This window comes from Megalops cyprinoides, chromosome 1 (genome assembly GCF_013368585.1).
Source record: "Megalops cyprinoides isolate fMegCyp1 chromosome 1, fMegCyp1.pri, whole genome shotgun sequence".
Lineage (NCBI taxonomy): Eukaryota > Metazoa > Chordata > Actinopteri > Elopiformes > Megalopidae > Megalops > Megalops cyprinoides.
In genome coordinates, this window is record NC_050583.1 from 41,597,738 (window position 1) to 41,617,855 (window position 20,118).

At 39.5% G+C, this 20,118-nt stretch overlaps 2 protein-coding genes across 2 annotated transcripts; both read right to left on the reverse strand.

Annotated features, from left to right (window-relative positions):
* Positions 1–1,049: 1,049 nt before the first annotated feature.
* LOC118790880 (inactive all-trans-retinol 13,14-reductase-like) lies at positions 1,050–8,599 on the reverse strand. Its single transcript, XM_036548005.1, has 11 exons — positions 8,443–8,599; positions 6,693–6,875; positions 5,085–5,326; positions 3,991–4,186; positions 3,670–3,867; positions 3,343–3,462; positions 2,948–3,086; positions 2,531–2,640; positions 2,045–2,211; positions 1,729–1,888; positions 1,050–1,216 (listed from the first exon to the last, which is right to left on the reverse strand). The coding sequence occupies exons 1-11, from the start codon at positions 8,597–8,599 to the stop codon at positions 1,050–1,052; spliced, it is 1,839 nt and encodes a 612-aa protein (XP_036403898.1).
* A 4,852-nt stretch (positions 8,600–13,451) lies between these two features.
* On the reverse strand, positions 13,452–13,792 carry gngt2b (guanine nucleotide binding protein (G protein), gamma transducing activity polypeptide 2b). The gene is made up of 2 exons (XM_036552140.1): positions 13,709–13,792; positions 13,452–13,577 (listed from the first exon to the last, which is right to left on the reverse strand). The coding sequence occupies exons 1-2, from the start codon at positions 13,790–13,792 to the stop codon at positions 13,452–13,454; spliced, it is 210 nt and encodes a 69-aa protein (XP_036408033.1).
* Between the last annotated feature and the right edge of the window lie 6,326 nt (positions 13,793–20,118).

The following is a 20,118-nucleotide window of genomic DNA, read 5'->3' on the forward strand; positions in this document are numbered from 1 at the left end:
GCTAAGGTCTCACACATTTGCCCACAGCAAGCTTAGCAGTATTAATACAGCAGTTATTTTACTACTATATTTAAAGGCTTACCCCAGAGTAGGGTGAGCCTTTAGTAGCTGATCTCATGTAAATGAGAACAGGACACCAAAGGTAAAACTGTTTTGAAGACAGTTAAGCTTCAACTGACAATACAATCGTCCGAGAAGCTGTATGTTTCCATGTGCTGTTCCCAGGAAATGCATGTCATTTTTCCAGTGTGTAAAAAGAAGCACAGCTCACACTCATTGCTGCACCTTGAAAGGGATCCTATAAAACTGAACGTAAATCACCTGAGTCATAAGGCATAACATCTCACCAGCATTAAAAGGTATAGTTCAGTCTGAAATATCTACAGTTAAGTTAAGCCCAGGTAGCACTGTGAAAATGTAAAGAAAAACACTTTATTGAGAGAGTTAAGCAGAGTCACGAATTATATCAAGTCAATCAAGTTCAAGATGAAATCTCAGTGCACGGTTAGTCATCCTCTAACTGCTAATAGGTGTCACTGAACGTTTTGTCAGCAGCTCAAGGGGACCGTTGCTGTCACAGTGATTAACTAAGTTGAAACAACAGCAGTAGGTCTAACAAAAATGAACAGAAATATTATTAAAATGGTTTTGTTTAGAATGAAATTAGCTGTTTTGCAGCTTGAGGGCATTGTAATAAAAAGTACAAATTTAAAAAATGCATTCAATGTCATATCAGCTGTTAACTAGACAAATAATACCCTTATTTTTTCTAATCTAATATTGTTAAAGTTTACACATAATGTATTATAATACACTTATCATTGATAGTTTCCGTAAAAAGACAATTACTTTTCATTTTGTTATGCATTACACTGAGGTCTGTCCCATTATATCATTATCACCATTCCTTTTGATAGAATGACTGATGCCATCCAGTCAAGTCCCAAGTGTGTCCATATGTTAGCCATCCTCGCACTGATGTGTTTGGAATCCATTAAAGCAATGCAGTTCTCACATAGATCTGCAGGGGGAGCCAGAGGCTTTTAATCTTACTCCAGCTTCTTGGTTGACCTTGCTAGCTCTCTAGCTTTCTGCCTCTTTAGCTTTTTCTTTAGGAGAAGAAGGTCAATGTAGACAATGTGGTCAAGGACTGTGGAGGCGCAAAGGAGTCCCCCATGGAAGGCCCCAGCTATCCCACAGCTGAACACATCCTGGCCTGAAAGATGCATAAGCACACACACACACACACACACACACACACACATACACACAAACATGTTGTCACAAAACAGATTCAAATATATTGTCAATATTTGACAATATTCAATAACCGCATAGTGGATCTATACCAATTAATAATATTTATGAACTGTAGCTTGGTAAAGTAACAACATCATTCTCAAATGAACATTTTCTCATTTGTCATCACAAGATGTAAGTCATGTATATAGTCTTTAAGGTATCTTCCAGCATCTCGGTTTTGAGATTATGCAGTCAATTAACTGCTGACGCACTATTTAGTGAAGTGTTAAGTGCTGTACCATTTAATAAACTTTAGTTGTAAACTTTGGTTTAAAAATTGGTTGTAAATGGAATGTTGTAATGGTTGTAAATTTGATCTGTACAGTTGCTCATGGATTGTGATCAACCAAGTTTTTTCCAGCTAATATAGCCCAACAGTGTGTTACCCTGTCAGACAGTAGATGTGTACAGAGCAAGGCTTCTTACCTGAGATAAAGAGGTTCCTGACTGGTGTGGAGCACCTGTTCCTGGCTATCGCCTCTGCCTGAAACCTCGCCAGATTGTGCTCAGCAGAATACATGGCCCCTCGCTGGGCACCCAGGTAGTGTGTGTTTGTGAGAGGTGTGGCTGCATCCATGAACACCACCTGAGAGGAAAGAAAACGCACATGTGATAACAATGAGGTCATGAAAAAAAATGTTGACTACATTGCTATGTGTGTAATACTCCCAGATCCCCTTCATGTGACTCATAGACTACTTGTCTCCTAATTATTTAGAAAATGTTTGTCCATTTGCTGTACCTTGTCCCTGATTTTGGGGAAGTGGATGCAGGCCCAGTCAAAGAGCTTGTTAGCGATGCTCATCTTGTAATTGTAGTATTCATCCCCCCTCTTCCTCACACTGCTGTCCTTCCACTCCTCAAACCACTCGTATTTCACCATAGTCAGCAGGGTCATGCATGACTTCCCTGGGGAGGAAATGATACTGTAGCATGACACTATGCTTGCATACTCTTTCCATGGCTGCTTCCATTGCCTCATAACTTCCACTGCTGGAGGGAGCCTAATGTAACCACATTGATTTGTATGGTATGATCATCTTCAGAGCAAATATTTGTGGCTATGCAGTGCTAGGAACATTAGACAGCATTTTTGAAAACATGAAAACCTGAAAGCATTTGTTAAGAACCTTCAGGAATATTACATTGGCTGTGGAGAACCCCACATTGTTACTGAGATTTCGATAGCGCTGTGCTTTTGTAAACCTTGTGATGTAGGTGTGGGTACCTGGGTGACGGACTTTAGCCGTGGGATCTTTGGCAGAGGGAAATGTGATGAACATCATAGGGATGTTCTCAGCAACCTCTTCTTTGCTCAGGCTAAAAAAGTTGTCCATCCTGCAGATACAGATGTATTCCCAATCAGCGTGAATCAGGAGTTTCCAAGCTCTTAAACAGTGTTTGACTGGGATCCAGATTCATGAAAGAGTTTTAGATCCTGTTTCAGTCCAAGTGGACAAAACACAACTACATTTGCAGACTCCTTATACAATAATTCTGTCAGTGTGGATAAACGTCCTACCATATCTCAACAAACTGGGATCTGATTAGAAAACTTGGGTAACAGCATTATCCTCTGGGCAACAAATGCAACAACAAGTTATGCACAATAAGAACATTATGGAGTCATTGTGCCAATACTAACATGCTGTCCATGTCATTGTTTTTGAAGAGCCAAAAATTGGTTGGCACGATTTCCAACTCTTCCTGGGTTGCATCAAAGCCCACGAAGACCAAGAAGGATCCCCTACCATGCTTCATCATATCAAGGCGATCTTGAATTTCTGTGGGGAGAAATAAGTTTGCCTCACCAAAATGCCACAGCATTACACTTTACGTAGAAGCAATATACCAAAAATATATCATATTCCAGAAGAGAATTCAGAATTCAAGGGTCCCAGGAATTTTTGTTACTTTACATGAATATGAACAATGGGGTAGCTTTTCTTCTGCGTGATTATCCTATTTGACCATAATGTCCTCTGGGTGTCCTGTTAGTAGTATTATTGTCTGAAAAATGGCAAAATCGCTGGAGCTCACCTGGCTTGGCCTGGACTTCAGGTGGCAGGAGCTTCTGAAAGGTTGTAAATAATCCAGTGTTGGAGATGACCACTGGGGCCAGCACCTCCACCTCCTCCTGGCCTTTCTTCACTGTAACACCTGCCAATGATAAGGTATGGGATAAGCGGTCATGGACTGAGACTCCATTCCATGAAGTATTCCACCCAAGTCCCCCAGGTGAAGTCTTTGAGAAAGATCATATGATGAGTCTCTTATGATGTGGCTTCCAGTTTAGTTGTGGGAGAGGACCATGCTTGTCTCCATAGACTGTGCTATTGTGATTGAATAATTGACTGTCTGACTAACCGTATGCTGCCCCCTCTTTGTTCACTAGGATTCGAGTGACGGGTGCCCTGACCAGCACGTTGCCCCCTGGTTTCTGGATAACAGGGATGATGTGGAATGGGATTTCGCTAGCCCCTCCTCGGGGGTAATAGGCCCCACGTTTGTAATGATGCAACAGCAAGGCATTGATGACTGTGCTGGAGTCTCTGGGGGGCACACCTAAAAGGAAATTGATGGAGTCAAGATTATAAATATAAAAACAACCCTTTAGTCACATGTTCCACAACATGATCTGAAAATAAATGGCCATCTCACAAAAGCTGGGCAGGGCTACCAACTTACCATAGAAAAAGTAGGAGAAGATGATATGAAGGTCCTTGTTGCTTGTTAAAGTGCTGACCACTTCTGTAGCGCTGGAACCAGTCAGCCTGAAGATTGAGGAGCAGAGGTGGGCAATCCGGGACTTAAGCAGGAACAGAGCCAGCCAGAGAGGGATCAGTTTCAGACTAGCTAGGTAATGGGTCTTCTTGGCTGAGACCTAGCCAATGGGAAAAGAGTGCTGTGATTGATTGGTGCCCTGTCCACTGCATAAGAAACAACAACTCCATCAAGATAAACACAACAAATGGTTAAATTTACTGAAATGTAGAGGTTACTAATACTTTCATATGGTGAACAAGTGCTGGATGTAGGTTTGGCTTTTGTCAGACACATTACTCACTGCAGTGTAGGTTATGGTTAAGTGGTTATTGTGTATTACAAAGGTGTATTTTATAAGTTCCATAGTTTTTATTGTTGTTTGAAGCTGCTTAGTGAAGAAGCCACATGGTACACATTTTCAAATTTCAGATCAGACACCAATTTAGGCAAGATCTGAGTGCTCAGTGCTCAGTCCTATCATTCCTTGGCATAATTCATGGAGGTTTGTTGCTCAGGTCACCTTCAGAAAAAAAAACTGGTAAAGTGCAGCATGGCACACCTGAGTAGTAGCTCAGTATTTAAAGTGCCTGCTTTGAGTACATGCTAAGCCCTACAGCTGGGGCTTGATCCTTGCTGTATAATCACCTAACAATGAACCCACAGCAACAGAGCAATCACTATTGTTCTTCTGGGGATAGGGTGTGGTATGTTGGCAGGGGGCTGCTTGTCTTGCTGCTCTCAGACACCCTGTGATTCATCAGGCTGCTTCAGGCTACTTGAATGACTTCAGTGAAGGCACCCATCCTCTCCGTTTGGAGCTTAGCTCACTGTAGTGTAATAAGAAATCTGCTGTATGAAAAATAGTCACAGTTGGTGTGTAATTGAACCCAAGGATTGCTGTACCCCAGCGCTCCTGCATACGTACAGTGGTTGTTGTGGTGAAACAAACAATTGACAATTCCAAAATAGAGCTGCATGAAGGGGAAAAAAGCATTCAAAAATGGATTAAAATATACCTTCATGATTTTGAAGAAGGCGTCGATGGCTTCTATGTCGTTGGGGAACTGCTTTTTTAGGCGCTCTGCCATCTCGGTTTTGCCAGTGTAGATGTGATAGTCACGGCGGTCGTCTCCTTGACCGATGACGATGGTGTCAAAGTGATGCTCCAGCTCCACAAATTCGATCTGCCCCTCTGAGATCTGGTCCAACGCGATGCGGAAAAGACTGTTCTCATGGAGCTGACCAATATAGTGAAGGCCTGTAGGACATACAGCCCAAGTCAGCTCAGTCCTGCCCACAGTCATAGTGAATGGCAGTCTGTGCCATGGTCTGTGCTCTCCCCACCATATCTGAGGTCCTCCTTGAAATATGTCCCAAACTTCATGTTAAATAATTCATTTACCAATGGCTTGCCAATTAAACCATTACACACAGACAACTAACAAACAATTAACTGGTTTGGCTGCAACTGATTGAAATAATCACAGTAATGGCTGAAGCTGCAAATGGGAGGACAATGATCCTTATTAATAGACACACATTTAAACAACTAACACATAACAAACAATCAACAGTTTTGGAGGATAAGGGAAGGTGCCTCCTTCACAGAACCATTAGCTAGAAAATAACAAACAATTATCAAATTAGTTGGATGTTCCTTCTATAAATTGTAAAAATGTAGGAGATGCTAAAGGAGTTAAATTGAATTTCCAAACAAAGATTCAGGGGAAGACTTTTCAGACAATCTATTCACAGCTAACCAAACCGAGACAAACCAGCCTCATCCGTGCCTATGAAATATCACAGTCACCATTTCCTCTCTGCATCAGCCGGTCAGGACATCAGCCAGTTAGCATTAACAAAAAGACTGAAACAGTTGTAAGCCTCAAACGAAATGCTGTCTACTGTTCTAACCATCCAAACTAGATCAGAACAATAGACATCAATGTCCCTGTCATGTGTGAAATTACTGACAAGTTTTTTCTCTCCTCCTCCGTTCTGGTCACCAGTTCGTTTTTTATGCTCACCTGGAAAGGGAGGCTACCTCTAGCTGTGTGATTACATCTTCAGCACATGTCAAAAAGTGTGTCTATTGTGTAGGGACCCAATCTAAGACCATCCTAAATCAAGTCTTTTTAACTAGCAGTTGCACACAAACCACAAATTGCATGATGGTAACAGGTTATGTCTGTGCCAGTGCCTTCTGTTATGTGTAGAAGGCCTGTTATTCCACCCCATCATCACAAATTGTGAAATGCATAAGCATAACTGCTGTATGCTCTGCTGAATTTTGACATGATATAGTGTTGCCAAAGCAGATGTTTTATGATGACATATTTCACAAAAAAATTCATATTCAGGGAGACCCACGCACAAGGAGACTCCATCCCAAAAAACATTTCAACGAATATAATGAACCCCATTTTGGGAAAAAGTTAGGGTGAAGCTTGTGTCCTAATTTGTGTGACTCTTTTGTGACATTCATGGAATGTTTCCATCTCTTTTCGTTACTTGAGTCATAGGATATAAGAACAGATTTAACTGATCCCTTCATCTCATGAAAATGAATATTTCTCTACTAGATCCTCACCCACTAGTCATATAAGGATAAAAAGACTTCTTACCAACATCAAACTCAAATCCTTTCTCCAGGTAGGTGTGGCAGCAGCCCCCAGCCTGGTCATGCTGCTCCAGGACCAGGACTCGCTTTCCCAACTTCGCCAAAGTCGCTGCAGCTGTCAGTCCGCCAATACCACTGCCGATGACGATGGCATCGAGGTCCTTTGGCACTTTGTCGGCACTGAACCCTGAGTGACATGCAAATGCCAGACATCATCATGCCCTTTCTCATGAAATATCTCTCACTGCCACAATCCCATTGTGTAATATTCTGTTATACTACTATTACTATGTATTATTATATACTATTATAATACTCTACATATACTAAAATTATATATATATACTAATAGTATATTCTATTATAATATTCTACTTACCCTACATAACAAGCTTATTCAAAGTTCCTTGTGACTGATTGCCTAGTTTGTTGAAAGTAAGAGCAATGTGCATGTCAAAGTTCTCCAAATGCCTGCTGTTAACTGTTTTATTGTCTTATTAAGAATCTGTAGGAGTCCAAGCTATCTGTTAAAATTGTTTTGTCATAATCTAATTAAGATAAAGTAAGATATTGATAAAATGTTGCACTGTGACTGGCTAACAAATTTATTAGTCAACAATTCATGCTGCATATGTAAGTTATATGGTACTATAATCTTGAGGAGCAGCTCTTCTGTAATTGGATTATGTTGTAAAACTGTTGCAACATCTTTCTTTATGCTACTAGTACTGCACTGCCATATAACTTTATGATCTTTTACCTCTCAGCCACACAAACTAGCCCATTAGCATCAGAAATATCTGTAGTGAGTTTAGCGTTAGATGGTGATTGTGGAATGTTGAGAATTGTTGAGGTTTGTGATTTTTAAGTTTCCTGGACCATGACTCTGCATTATTGTACGTATTGCTGTATCGCTGGTTGTTTTCCCTACTAAAAAACTTGACTGTCTGGATCCATTACAAACAATCAGTTGAAAGTGCACAATATGATTTTGATATTGATTAAGAACATTATTTTAGTGCATAGGATTTTCATCAGATATCGCTACTGCTGTGTATTGAAGTTAATTTTACACAAAAAGCTTTCATTGTGCAGCTCTTTCTGTCAGAGATCATATTCACACCCTTAATAAATAATTGTACTTCATAAAATAGTGCTTTGCAACACAAAGCTGAATAACAGACCAGTGACAGCAGACAGATCTGCTGAGACCTCGGGTGTGGCTTTTGTGTCTGCCTTGAAATAGCTTTACCATTGAAAATCAATTCATATGGCAATTTTAGATGCAGACCAAGCTTTAAACTAGGCTCAAATTGAAAAATCTCTATTGTCAATATACAGCCCCCCCACTGCCTTGTTTTACTCTTGACAACAGGTTCCCATTTGATGCCTCACTTTGTCAAGCAGAGAAGACAATATATAAACAGGAGTGACATTTTCAGAAACTGGAAATCTGAATATTAGATAATACAAATAATCAGGTCAAATGAAGATTACACTATATAAACACTTCCTAGGCAGGTGGTTGACTTTTTAAACATTGTGTTGCAAGCAAAACATCAACATCATGTGCTACTAAGATGGGGCATTGCATTTCCATATTCACATTTCCCCTCCACAGAAATTAAATTTATGCTAAGGCAATCAATTTCCCACATGACTAATAAAACACTTGTCGCTGCAGCCATCACAGTAGCAACACCCCAGCACTGACATAGCATATAGTCTTAACCTTGCAGAGACTGTCCCCTTACCTTGTTTGAGCACTTTGTCCCTCAACTTCTGGTCAGTCACACGTGGCCCTGGTGGCCTCACTGATTCCAGGGAGAAAGGACTGGGTTTGCCGAAGAGGTACCAGTATGTGCCACAGGCCCAAATGAACAACCAAGCCAAAAACAGCAGCAGCCACATTGTGGGGCACTGTAGACACACTGTTCAACAGTGGAGTTTCAGCCAGTCAGAAAGAATGGGGACTATAAGGTCGGAGATCTGAGAGAGGTAGAGATCACAAGGAGCCTTTTTATCATGTGCTAAAGGTCTGTGGCTGTGGGGGGTTGGGGGGGCAGTAGGGTGAATGTGTCTGTGGGGGGGGGGGTGATATGATAGTTTGTGTAACATTAGCTGACTTCATGAATGGCTATAAAGATAAGATACAAAAGATATCCTCACAGCATTGAACATAGTTCATGGGCTGTGGCCAATTCCTTGATCTATGTTTTTAGTTTCAGCTTGATCAGCTGTGTAACATTTTTGGATGTATTGGTGGCATTGTTTCAAATATGGAATTCCATAGTTTTTAGGCAACTCTGCTGCTCATAAACATGCTGTCATGCATGCCCCATGTACTTTACCAATTGGTATTCTTTGCCTCAAAGATGTTTGACTGTATATGAGAGTATAGCCATTGCACCTCACTCACTGTCAGTCTGCACTGTATCCTGAACTTGAACTGTGGCACCTCTCACTAAGTTATGTAATGGTTGAAATGCTGCATGAGCTTCCATTGCATCATGCCGTCTGTGAGATCCTGAGTAAAAGCAGACGGTTAAATGTTAACATGCCCTCAACAATGCAGGCTGAATTTGACAATAAGTTAGACTGAAAGCAAATGATTAAAATCTCATTGCTGACAAAAAATGATGTAGAGAAAAGAATCCGCAACTATTACAAGCCTGTAATTTGTGAATACAAGTTTATCATACCTAAACCGAATCCAAGATAAAATCACAGTAATCAAAATTTACCCCTCAATGCAACTATTTTGTATAATGTCATCATTGAGGTATATAACAAACAACTCTGGGATGAGGTAGACACCATAAGGTAAATCTTGGCATGGTAATTAAAATTGAATTGGGTGAATTGTCTTGATTTATCTCACACTTAATTAATTATAACTTAACCTACTGTCACTTCACATGTTCTCCACATGGTTCTACTGCTGTTTTCCTCAACAGCAGGTATACGCGTTTCTGTGTGTGTTTGTGTGTGTGTGTGTGAGCCAGAGAACAAGTATGTGCAGAGGACAAATGCTTATCATGTCTCAGTATCATCATTTCTTTCACTAGATAGACAGGCCGTATGATTATCAGCTAATGAAATTCAGATAAGGGTGTTTTGTGAAAACATGCCATTAGGAATGGTCAACAGCTGTGCATGTATTTTATATATACAGTGCCCTCCATATTTATTCATACCCCTCACTAAAAAGAAACAAATATATAAAAGAAAGAATGTATTTTTCTGCTTTTTTGTGTTAAACATACAATTTTCTGCCTTTTTCTGCTTTTGTGTATTAAACATAAACTTTTCTTAAATGTTAAACTTATAAGTAATCTTTAAAACAAAATTTGACAAAACAGACCTACACCAACTTTGTACTTACTGGAATTTCAATGGAAGCTATAGCCTCAAAAGGCATCAAAAGATGCATTGTTTTTCGAGGTATAAAATACGCAACACCACAGAGAAGAGATTCATCAGCATGCATAATCTTGGTTAAGGTCAGAGAGTTATCTGAAAGCTGCAGGTATACGGTCATTCATCTGCACAAGTTGGAAGATGGCTATTAAGAATCTCACAAAAAGCTGAATCTACCACATACCACTGTTGTGTCCATTATTAAGAAATTTAATGCTTCTGGTACAGTGGCAGCCCTGTCACACCTCAGGCTGTGAGAGAAGTGGTTTGGGAGGCAACTATAAATCCAAAGGCAGCAATTAGACTAAACACACTGAGATCTATAGTCTGCACGGTATAAATAACTTCCATTCAAATTTTCTTGCATTATTGTGGTATTCATTGCAAAGTTGCACAGTATAAGCCTCTATTGAAGGGAAACAGCACAAAGGAAGCACCTTGAATTTAGAAAACTACATGTGAATGTCAATTTGAAGCATGTCTTTTCATCAAATGAAACAAAAAATGAGCTTTTTGGACCACCTGTTTGTGGTTTGATATACGTTTGATAGTATTTCAATTGTCTTCTGGTATTCCTTAACTGTAATATATAAGAAACTGTGTTATAATGACAACCCTTATAGGTAAACATGTACTTTGGATAACACGGTTTCATGCTGACTTTGAACCTTGCAGAGACAGCCACTATCGGTAACAACACTAAGCGTAGATATCATACTTGTATCTTCAAGGTCACTAGAATGCAAATTCATTTCGCTAATCCCATATTTGCATAAAGCAGCTGTTCTTTGTTAACCTTCCACAGCTACAGGGCTTCTGCCAATCAAGAGGTCTGTCTTTGATTTTGTCTCTGAATGTTACCTGAAACAAGCAACATAAACATACATTTATGAAATATGGAAACAGCATTAACAATAAAGGCATACTTCTTGTATCACTGGAGGAAAGGAGGGTGTAATAAGGTCAGAAGGTGGGAGAACAGGGTCATCGTGGAACAAGGTGGAGAGAAATCAACCTCATGGCCATGGCTCATGTGAGCTGATGACAGAGAGGGAAGTGGAAGTAAGAAGAAGGGCATGTAAAGAGGCAGAATCAGCAAGCAGGTAACATGGAGGCCTGCCTAGAGAGGGGGGTCGGTTTGTTAAACACATAGGGATTGTCTAAAAATTGGGGCATGCAAGTCTGAGGTGCTGTTTATTAAAGCCTATTCACTTACACTCAGTTTTGCCATTCATATGTCCCTGGCTGTGAGAAAACCAGTCAGATCTGCCACCTTCAGCTAATGAATATGCTGTTTATCCAACCGATTATATGTTCATTATCCAAAGTGGATGAGCTTGAAAGAAAAGGTTGGAGGAGGGAGTATGAAGACGAAAAAGGAAAGCAAAGGGCAGGGTCATCAGGCTAATGGGATCAGGGCTCAGAAGCTATGGATGAATTCGTGGGGATGAGCTTACAAGCCTTGATGGGGAGAGCAGCTGAGAGAGGGAGGGGGAGCAGAGAATCCCTTCCTGTTTGGCTCCCGAATCAAAGCAGCATGGTCACCTGATGTATTACCTACAATGAACATGAAATGTCCTCACAGCATCACTGCAAGCTGTTATGTGCAAACTGGAGCAGAGGTGTGTGTTCTACAGAAGTCGTCTGATGTACTGTGAAGTCCAAACTTCCATATTAGCAGTAGGAATGAAGAAAGGCACAACTCCTTCACTCCAGCACTTGAGTCTTAAATATATTACTATTATAACCATTTATGTAGTTTTATTCGTCAATGATTGAGGTGAAGTCATAGAAAATGTTTTAAATAGGACTTGACATTTATCTAGGCTAAAAAGATGGACTGTTTTTTAATGAATGGTTAAGAACACACTCATTACAATCTGGTGCAGTTAAACTATAAATCATGAAATAAATGACAAAATCTATTCTTTCACATACTTGATTTTGGAGCTCAAAGATGTCAGAAATAATACAATGGCACCAGACTCTTTTGTTTCTATCAGTTCCCTCTTCTTCAAAGTTTGTCTAACAGGAAGTTGAGGTCTCAAAATGTAAAGCTTCTCAGTGGCTTTTATCTGTCTTGCTGTTGTATAGTCAATATATAAATACAAAATGACACTTTTGATTGGTCAGGGTTTTAACTGTAACATCTTAACAATTGTTCCATTGTTTTGTCTGTTTTTTTTCTTCTTCTGGTCATACTGGGGCTATCAGGAGGCTTCTCTCTTGGGAAAAGTATTTTCAGTAAACGCTGAAGGAGTCTCCATCTTGAGAATCCCACCAAAAGCTTTATTCTTAAGTGGGTCACAAGGTCACCATCAGTTCTGTGTCTTTAGGTGACCTTATATCTGTTGGTTCTGTGTGGAACATGTCCAGTGTTTTGATTTAGTTTTAAGACAACACTTTTTTCTTTTGAGTTCAGCTGTCAGAGATCCAATATTGCTCCAGGGGAGGTTTGTGCATCTGGACGTTTTCAGTCTACCTGAGTTATGGACCATCACGGTGGATTCATTGCTTGAATTGAGCAAACATGTCTTCTCCTAACAGTAGGAGTGAGTGATTAATAGAGAGATGAAAATGTTTTGGACATGCACATGTACCTCTTATACTTAAACTATGTCATGCTCCTAACATATACCCTTTCATGTGTACATAATAATATATACTGTATGTACATTATGTATATTTCGTTATCATTATGTATATTTTGTTATAACTGTTGTTATCAGAAGTTCTCAGGCAAAGTAAATACATCTAAAGTGGTCTAATGCAACCAATAGCTAAAAGTCATGTGTTTACTCTGTATTGATCCTTTTACAGTTTAGTGAGTCTGTTGCAATCTTACTTTGGGTGGGGAATTTTAAAAAATACAAGATATTTCACAACACAAAAAAAGAGAGGTTTGCATTGGCTAGATGTTTTTTTTTTTATTTACAGGCAGACAAAATTCTTCCTGCAATGCAAAAAAGACTCTGCTACGAATCTCTGAAGCTGTAAGTCATAGCTGGCACCACTGATGAGAATAGGGTTACTGGGGGGTGGGTCTCCACTCCTGAACCAGGGGTGTAATATATTCATGGCAATTATGCAGGACACAATTTGTTGACAATATGCAATGTTGCCATTGTTATTTTTGAGACCTTTTGACAGGTTGTCATGTGATGGGTCTGGATCTTGACCCCATGCTCACCCAATGCTACTTCCCTCCATTCCAGTTACCACTTTCTATGTGTCCAAAAAATGATCTAACCAGGACTTTACTCATAGCTGCTTAGCTATTCTTTTCTTTATACCTTGGTCAAAAGTCTCCCTCTATTAGTTTGGGGTTTCCCCCCTTCCCAGGCTAGCTTATTATGCAGCCTCCCTTCTCCTTGAAGGGATTTGTTTCCTCTGGGATGCCTTTGATCAGGGGGTCCTCAGCATACTGGCCATCAACCCACTCCACTATCTCTTTAGCTGTTGTTGACACCTGAGTAAGAGAGGTGAAGAAAAGTAATTAGGTAATCTGTCCTCTGTGTGAACACACCTTCATCTGTTAGTTCTTTCTCCTGACAGACAGAGCGTTCTGCCTCTGCCAAAGAGTTACATGGGGATACTCACCGGCATTCTCTCAGTTTTCACTTCCTTCTTCAACTGGTCTAACTCCATCTTGAGAATGTCTTTATCCGACATGTCCCGTGCCATCCTGACCTATGAGTGGTCCACAGAAGTGGGGCAAGAGTGAAAGCAAGAGGAAAGGAAAAAGAGAAAGGGCTGAGCCAGTCACAACTGTAAAAGCAAGAGTCAATGCAAGAATGCCTTAGTTTGCTCTGTTCCCATCTCCACTCTCTCTTCACCAACCTCGCTAAAAATGCTTTCCAGTTACAAAAGTCATTGTGCAGGGGGTTGAGGGTAATAATCCAGTTTGTTTTGCTTATATTTAGCAACACTTTTTAGACACTTTTAGTAAGGATGAAAGACAGTCTATAGAACACTTTTTTTCTTAATTTATATACTATATTTGTATACTACAGTTGTATGTGTCTGTCATTATATTTATAACTTGGTCCTATTTTTTGGTTATGCACTTTCATGGTCCTCCATTGTTTGTTGTTTCTCCTCAATTAGTTGTTTTGGACAAGTGTTTTTACATCAATACTGGGCTAGGATGCCCTCTTGTGGGTAAAAGAAGCACTGCATGGATTAACCTCCAGATTGAAAACAAGCTAATCTCCACTAAATCCTCAGTTTACTTCCTCTGTGACCGTTGACCAATGATGTTGTATGACAGTCTGTTGTGCTTGCTCCTATCCTGACCAGTCAATATTATCCTTGGCTGTGTCACCACAGAAAAATTGAAGTTTTGCCATTCTCTTTAATGATGCCATTCTCCTCAGGAATTGCTGAGTACAATGACCTTAATGATCAAAAAGACTAAAAAGCACACCTATCCAGTCTCACTAGACTGAGGGAGGAATGATTTCAATACAACAGAGATGCAAAGGAAGATCAGCTGTGGTGTGGGAAATCTCAGCAATACTGCACTGCTCTCAACAACACCATACAATCCAACTTCTTCAAAGTTTCCATTGTAAAAAAGACCTTTAAGTGCAAGTTTCATGTTAATAAATTCTACCTGGGCTAGTACCTAAGTAGAAATATTTTTGACAGGTGTGTCAACATGGTAAAATACAACATACAAAGTACAAATAAACTATATGATGTATATTACATCTTGCATGTAACACAATACATACCAATCATTATTTTGAATTCTTGAACATAATACATACGTACATACGTTAATGTTATACCATTATGTATTTACAGTATATGCTGAAATATGTTAACAAAGCAAAATGTACAAAATTGTCAGTAATTAATACAAATTTCAGAAAATGCAGTATAGTCTATATTTTGACCTAAATTGTCAAATCATATCCCTAAGATTTTTGAATTGCTACATAAACTAGTTTACAAGAATAACTGCACAACTAAGACATTAATCATGGAGATTATTATTACTAAAATTATAGTACAGTATTACTTATTGCTTTTAAAATCATGTAGATCTTAGCTTAGGTATAACCTAACATCTGTGCTATCGGCTCTTTTATTGCCCTGAAAGACATAGACTGTGTACATGTTGTAGGAAACCTAAGTCTAAACTGACAGCAAGGTACATATATAGAACAAAACAACAATAACAGAACAATAACAGCACAGCACCTCACAAGCCCAGTAAAACACATCTTGCTACTGCATCCTTAGATATTCATCTGTTGTAATAAAGAGGATATAAAAACATAAATACAAAATGCATTTCCACGTGTCCTTGCTGATACATTATCCCTGTGAAAACCAAAAGATGCGACTTACTTATTGGATGGGGGGACCCCGCTACAAAGGCAAGAATCTCTTCTAAATGATCATTGAAGTAGGCTCACTGCCCAACACAGATTGACTGGCCCTGGTCTGACCCTCTCCTCTTCATAGGTTTCTCCAGATGGCTGTTGGGAAAGGGGAGGAGAGAACAACTGATATCACCAATCCCCTGATCAGATTAAGCGATCAGCCCAATTGACCTACCAAACATCAACCACAAAGCCAATTAGCCTGGAAAACTAGGTAAAGAAGAATAGGGGAAAGAGGCAGAACTGGGTAACCCAGGCCCACTTCAGTGCCAGGGCCACATCAAGAAGGCCTGGCTCGCAATCTCAGTTCCAGTTCATCCCAAAGGTGCTCGATGGGGTTGAGGTCAGGGCTCTGTGGGGGCCAGTCAAGTTCTTCCACACCGAACTCATCAAACCATGTCTTTATAGTCCTTGCTTTGTACACTGGGGCACAGTCATGTTGGAATAGAAAAGGGCCTTCCCCAAACTGTTGCCACAAAGTTGGAAGCATAGCATTGTCCAAAATGTCTTGGTATGCTGAAGATTACCCTTCACTGGAGATAGGGGGCCTAGCCCAAACCCTGAAAAACAGGTGTGGCCAAATACTTTTGTCCATATAGTGTATATGCTCACGACTGGAGTCTCATTCTCCACTCGTCTTGTCTGAGGTCCTGAGCCTTAGTTGTAGCACTGCTTCGCTGCCTGGCATGTTACTTGTTTCCACTGGCATTCAGCCCAGTTCTCTTATCAGAAACACCTGAGCTAATGAGATCAGTCTACACTTTCTCACCTCTTCCTAAACTAATTAATCAAAGAAAGTGTTCATTTTACAATGTGACTGTGAGAGCCAAGGATTGGGGTCTTGATAAGGCCCGCTCAAGAAATGAATGGGCTAAATAAATAACAGGATATTGTGGTGTCCAAAACATATTGCATAGCGGAATAAAGATGAAATAAAGAATAAAGAATCTAAAATTATCAATATCCATGTGTATTAATGTTTCATTATGTTTTCGTAAGGATATGAGACATTTGGTTCAGTTACTTTGGTTAGTCGTGAGTCAGAGTATCAGTATAATAGTGCCTTGAATAAAAAGGTGAGTAAAATAAAGGTAGAGATGACATATTCAAATTGTTACATTTGAAGTCTTTAATTAAGAACAGGAGGGCAGGGGTAGACTCGGGGGTAGAGTCCATCACAGCCAGAAAATGATGAGAAGTGGCATGCTCCATAGTTTGTCCTGGTTTTCAAAGTCTGACATTGTTCTTGTCCTGTGTGTTCTCACAAAGGCCTTTTAACCCAACATCATCATTTTAGTTTACACACTAACACAGAGAGACCAGTTCATCTGAATCCAAGCTCTTTGAGGTGTTTGTGTCATCCTTTAAGCCAATTGTAGGATATGACCTGCCCTTGTCCAGCCAGGATTAAAGACTGAGCGCAATCACCCTTTATTTAGCCCAGACGTCCATCCGGAGCTTCCAACAGTTGACGCCCAGATGTCCTGCACAGCTAAATGTTAAAGACGTTGTTATAAACTGATCAACTCCAGCGGCCATGGTAGAAGCCAGTGATTGCTTATAAAAAAAAAAAAGACAAAAGGTGTCAGTCAAAAGCCACTGAACTGTTGATCATTTACGCTGTTCCACCATTAGAGGATGACAAATGCTTCAAGGTTCATGAAATGAAAAGAGTAGGTATGGATTAGCGACATTAACTCATTGCCCCAATTTTGAAGAAAACAGAGCACACTCATATTCAATATTCATGTTCATTATAGACAAGGGCATTAATCAAACGTATAACTCTCATTAGAATATTCAGTAGGTAATTTTTTCACAGGAAATACTAATAAGAAAAGGACACATTTTCTGGATCTAACCCATAATAGGATTGGATAATTGATCCTTCCAAGGGATATGGTTTGGAATCCTCAACTTGGAGCTTAAACATGGACGCAGAACCTTTTTCCATGTGCGTGTAGCAAAAAAATGCCACAGTACTGAAGACATGAACAAAGGAGGAAAATGATTAATTTTATGGTGAACTGGAATAATAAATACCCTGGGGTGAAGCAGCAGGAGCATCATGAGAAAGAGCAACCCTTTTTAGCTATATTACAACATGTAGCAGCTTCAAAAATCTTCTTTAAGTCAGCACAGTAAGCTTTCTGAGTGAATGGCATGTGACCTACAACAGTAAATGGGTTAAGAACCACTAAAGAAGCGGAGTCATGGTGTAACATTCATTAATAAACCACCGTATGAAGGTATGTTTTCTGTGGCCTACTGTTTGTCAGAATACGTAAATTATTAATTAGTTAAAACCACAACAAAAGGTATAGGTGTACAGTGTAGCTATCTTCTTCCAAGTTCACAATAACTAGTTTGCTTAGTTATCAATCAACACATTTTATGTATTATTCATGACTGTTATGGTGGGCAGAGGCATGAAAATGGTCTTAATCAACATAAAAGGATATGCAGAAAAAAAAACAGAAACAAACATGGATTTTGCCCTTTAGCATCCAAACACTTGGCATAGGCACATCTACTCAAATAAATATAAATATAATGTGTGCTTTTATTAATCACATACATCTTATGAAATATTGAGACATCTCTTATTGTCCACCATAAAGTTCAGCATAAAGTTCAACAGTTTGAATATTACTATGCAACTGGTCAAGAGTCACATATAATTGGGCCAATCATTCAGTTAAATGGGATAATGACACATAAGGATCAAGCATTGACATGGCCTAAGTAACCATAGCAGCTATGGTTGGAGGTGCACTTAACGTGCAGGGGAAAGACTGTGTATCTCCATCTTGTGGACTGCTGTGGATATGCAGGGTTAATTTTGTCTTTGAGGCAATGTCTGTATTTCCAAGGTAGAAATTCATCCAAATGGAGGAAAAATGAGTCTAGGAAATGTCAACAAATTGTCAGACTTGGTGGTGTGGATTCAGTCTCGGCGGGACCTTAACTAAGAAATAACACACTTAAGTATTAAATATTACAAAATATGACTGTGTAGTGATCATGTATATACAATGGATCTAAAAAGTCTACATACCCTTTCAAAATTTCTTGTTTTTGGTGTCTTAAATGCTGAAATTAAGGCAAGTGAAGTCAGAACTCTTTAGCTTGATTTACACATTGTAATTAACAATGTCTAAGTGAAAACCAAATGCCCTAGTTTTTCATAAAAAAATAATTAAAAACCAAAAACTTTGAATGTTTTGGTTACATAAGTACGCCCCTAAATTAATGCTTTGGTGGAAGTTCCTTTTGCTTCGATAGTGAGTCTGTTTAGATAAGTCTTCTCACATCAAACTCCTGCAGCTAATCCAGAATGTAGCTGTACGACTTGTCCACAATCTCCCTAAATGTAGTCAAGTGACACCCTCCTCACCTTGCTTCACTCGCTTCTTGCTACAGGAAACCTTGGTGCTGGCATATACGACAGTGAATGGGATAGCCCCCCCATACCTACAATGAGTCTTCAAACCATACCTAATGGACATATCTCTATGCTCTGCAACTATGGGGCAACTGACTGTCCCTTCCCAATGGGCTCATTCCTCTCAGACATGATACCTGTCTGTACTAGTCACCCAGTGGTGGAATGAATCCCCCACAGGGGTCAGGACAGCAGAATCACTGCCATCTTCCAACACAGACTGAAGACCCACCTCTTCAGTCTCCCTCTCCGTTCCACCTCAGTCTCCACCCCCTAACACCTGCTACTTGAATTACTTGGTGCTTATTTTTAGTGTAGTATTGTGATATGTTATGGATATTGTGATCTAGCAACTGTGATGTATGATAGTGTGCTTACTTGGCTTCCCTTAGTTTCTAGGCTGTCTGGTTTCAGGTTAGCACAGGTTAACTTCTTGTAGTGCTTGAATGGTGTGCTCACACTCACTCGTCTGGAAGTGTTGTTAGCCTTGTTTGACACTGTTGCTCATTCAACTTGAATGAATCCATGTCTGTTCTCTTGTGCATATAAATCGCTCTGGATAACAGCATTTGCTAAATGAATGTAATATAATGTAATGTCATAAAAATTTACTCCCATTGCATAGACTCTGTATTTGTAATGTATACAGAATGTAACAAGCTAGTTTGTTGGTTCAAGTTAAGCTTGAATTTAAACTAATTCAAATTGATCCGTTTTATGTTGTCTAATTTACATGTCGCAGAAAACAAGTAATTAAAATATAAATAACATTAATCAAATTATATGAGCTCTAAATTTGTTTCATGTGTTTCATTTGATTCCTTTACTCTGGCACTCATTGCGCTGTTTTGAAGCTGGATCTTGTTAGTTGCCCTATACCCTGTAGTTGTATAAATTAGCTAGTCTGCTAAATAAATAAATGTAAATGTGAATGTCATGTAACAACATTTTTCATAAATAAAATCATAACTGAGAAATTTTCAGGAGCACAATCACACATCCAACTTTCATTTATTTCATAGAGAACTTAATGTAGGATAATTGCAGCTGATAACTTTAAACCGACGTCAAATACTTACAAGGTTTTAGTTCACTGATGAATTAAAACGATATAGTGGAGCGCACTACGCGAAATCTGACGCTCACTATTTCTACTTCCGCCCCCAACAATC

Bases quoted from the DNA above. Each gene is read 5' to 3' on its own strand.
- LOC118790880 (XM_036548005.1), bottom strand. From the start codon at position 8,599: ATGTGGCTGCTGCTGTTTTTGGCTTGGTTGTTCATTTGGGCCTGTGGC. The intron at 6,876-8,442 runs GTAAGGGGACAG...CATGTCACTCAG, and splicing joins GGACAAAGTGCTCAAACAAG to GGTTCAGTGCCGACAAAGTG. The intron at 4,187-5,084 runs GTATATTTTAAT...CCCATTGGCTAG, and splicing joins CCTTCTTCAAAATCATGAAG to GTCTCAGCCAAGAAGACCCA.
- gngt2b (XM_036552140.1), bottom strand. From the start codon at position 13,792: ATGGCACGGGACATGTCGGATAAAGACATTCTCAAGATGGAGTTAGAC. The intron at 13,578-13,708 runs GTGAGTATCCCC...TCTCTTACTCAG, and splicing joins TGAAAACTGAGAGAATGCCG to GTGTCAACAACAGCTAAAGA.